Source organism: Poecilia formosa, unplaced genomic scaffold, assembly GCF_000485575.1.
Source record: "Poecilia formosa unplaced genomic scaffold, Poecilia_formosa-5.1.2 Scaffold593, whole genome shotgun sequence".
Lineage (NCBI taxonomy): Eukaryota > Metazoa > Chordata > Actinopteri > Cyprinodontiformes > Poeciliidae > Poecilia > Poecilia formosa.
In genome coordinates, this window is record NW_006800532.1 from 7,369 (window position 1) to 10,011 (window position 2,643).

The 2,643-nt window shown below is 45.0% G+C and overlaps 1 protein-coding gene and 1 long non-coding RNA gene across 3 annotated transcripts in view; both read right to left on the reverse strand.

Moving 5' to 3' along the window:
- Positions 1 to 1,657, reverse strand: part of adhfe1 (alcohol dehydrogenase iron containing 1) — a 7,504-nt gene extending 5,847 nt beyond the window's left edge. The window contains exon 1 of one of the 2 annotated variants that reach the window (XM_007541171.2): positions 1,474 to 1,657. In XM_007541171.2, coding sequence (XP_007541233.1) covers positions 1,474 to 1,526 — 53 coding nt within the window. In that variant the 5' untranslated portion in view covers positions 1,527 to 1,657. The remainder of the gene's footprint in view (positions 1 to 1,473) is intronic. The other variant, XM_007541172.2, reaches the window with a different exon arrangement.
- A 537-nt stretch (positions 1,658 to 2,194) lies between these two features.
- Positions 2,195 to 2,643, reverse strand: LOC107834353 (uncharacterized). Its single transcript, XR_001660146.1, has 2 exons — positions 2,595 to 2,643; positions 2,195 to 2,497 (listed from the first exon to the last, which is right to left on the reverse strand). It is a non-coding gene; the product is annotated as an uncharacterized LOC107834353 (long non-coding RNA).

Below are 2,643 nucleotides of genomic sequence, written 5' to 3' on the forward strand. Positions count from 1 at the left end.
CTCTGATGTCCCATTCTCCTGAAGGCAGCACAGAGCTGCACCACCAGAAACACTGAAGAGAAGAAGAGCTGTGATTAATGTAGTTACAGTTCTATCCATGTTTTAATGCTGCAGTCGGTTTGCAAATAGTTCAAAGTTTAAACTGGCATGTTGTTCATCTTTTATCATTTTCTGGAATATTTAACAACTAGAAAATGGAAAAGAACAAGAATATTTTTCCACTCTGATTGGCTGCTGTTGGCCTACAGATTTTAACTTGAATGTTCATTGCATTTTCCTTAGACGCCTGTGAAAATTATTTATATTCAAATTATTAATAATAATTATAATTATTTAATTATTTATCATCAAAATAATTATTTTTGATGATAAATACAGAAACAAGCATAAAAATCAAAACATCAACAACAGTGATAGTAATATTAATAATAAAATAATAGTCAGTTTAAAATAGCCTACAAATTCTTTGGTGGGGGCGGTGAGGGACCTGGATGAAGGCTGGGGGTCGCTGGCCCAACAAAGGTTGAGAAACACTGTTTATTCTCAACAGGAGCCTGACCCAACAGCAAGCAACATGGGAATCTGGGTTTCCATGACAACCAGGCATCGGCTCAGATTTAAACGGTTTGTTCAAAAACGATTTTAATTTCTCTCTTTTTCCTGCATTCCTGAGCTGATTCCTTCCTCAGAAGGAATTCATTTTAGTTTATGAATTCATGTTTTTGTGGTTTTTATGAACTGGAAGTCAAATTATGTAACAATAAACTAATAAAAAACTTGAATCGTTTGAACCGTCAGGTATGATAGTAACGTTACGGAAAGCCTGTCTAATCTGTATAGATCTATACAGTCAGATGTTATCTCGGATTATTCTGTCAGACTGTTTCATAGTTAGCAGAATGGGTCCCATCAGGGACCCATAGACCTGCTTGGCCCCATGTGATCAGTCTTATCGATCTGTCTCCATGTCAGATTATTGATAATCCGTTGTTATGATGTTCGGCGTCCTTTTTTTTAAAGTTATTTTGGCTCTAGCGGCCTTTATTCTGAAGTGCTCAGACAGGAAGCAGGTAAAGACATTAGGAAGACCTGAGGCAAAGGTCACCAGGCCGGGAATCGAACCTGCGACTAAAGCTTCCTTACGTGGGCTGTGCTGAACCTGCGCCACCACAGCACCCACAATGTTCGGCGTTCTGACCCGGTTCTGCTTCACCCTGTCTGACCTTGGTCGAACCCAGACTGGTCCGGTTCGGAGTCTGACCTGTTGGACCTTTGATCAGTGACGTAGCAACAGGACGTAGAAATCATTAAATATTGTTTCTTTGAGCCGAACCACAGCAGAACCAGAACCTGTCTGGACCTAACCGAGCCACCGAGTAAAACCCAACATTCATCCGAACCGCTCCGAACTGTGACCTTTTAAATCAGAGTTCGACCCGAACGGGCTGGGAACCGGAGTCGGTTCGGACTTACGCCGCGCGCTCCAGCTGTCTGAGGAGGTGAACGATCCGGTCCCGACCCGCCATGTTATCCGAACCTCCAGCTGCTCCGACCCAGAATGGGCCGCCGCCACCGCCGCCTTTCAAAATAAGAGTCCGACTGTCACAATAAGAGCACCGGAAATGAGCATGGGGGCGCGGACTCAGACCTCGGAACCATTTGTTGACCCGGACAGAACCCGGATAGGCGCACTGAAGAACCCGAGGTCGGGATTTGAACCCACAACCTGCTGAGACGCATTCAGCCTCCAGACTGTTGCTGATTTATGATGTTTTATTTTGAAGAGACCCAGCAGATGCACTTCCTGTTCAGGAAACACTTTCTGGTGAAAAAGCATTGAGCTACTTTCTGAAAGGTCAGAGGTCAGGTTGCAAGTTCTTCAGTGGAGCGGCAAAGTTGACTGGCAACCAGAGCAAGGAGACCTGACCGGGTCATTACCATGGAAACAGGATTCAGCTACATCAACCAGATAAACCTGGACCTGGAGAGACCTGGACCAGGGCCTTTTGGTCTCTGATGAATAGAGATATCAATTATTTTTCCTCTTATTGCAGGAACCAGAACCAAAAGAACTTGGTTCAGGTTATCAGAGAAGGTTCTGGTTCAGATGTCCAAACAGGAAAAGGAAATGTTTTGTCTGAAATTCGCTGAAGAGGAGCGTTCTCTGCGTCTGTTTCTGCAGATCAATAATCAGTCAGATGATAAAACTTTTATTTAACTTTAACACAAGACATCAACATGACCCGGTTCTACAGAACCAGATGGGTTCAGGAGAGTTCCTTTGCTTCTAACACACCAGAAACACAAGAACAAGTTATGAACCGAGACAACAAGTCTGATCCAGGTCCTGCAGGATCTCCAGGTCCTCCAGGATCTCCAGGTCCTCCAGGACCTCCAGCTCCTCCAGGCCCCAGATCTGTTATTTCTGGTTGAGCCAGCTGAAGGAGAAGACGTGTTTGGGTCCATCTTTGTCCTCTGACTCGCTCTGGTGATCTGTCTGAAGAGGAAGGGGTTAAACTGGTTACCACGGAGACAAACAGGTGACCAGTTTCACTTGAAAACCTCAGTAAAATCACATGGTGACCTGTGCATACCTGAGGGGCAGAGCTAGTCGTGGGGAGAGGCGTAGGGGGCGGGGCTGGT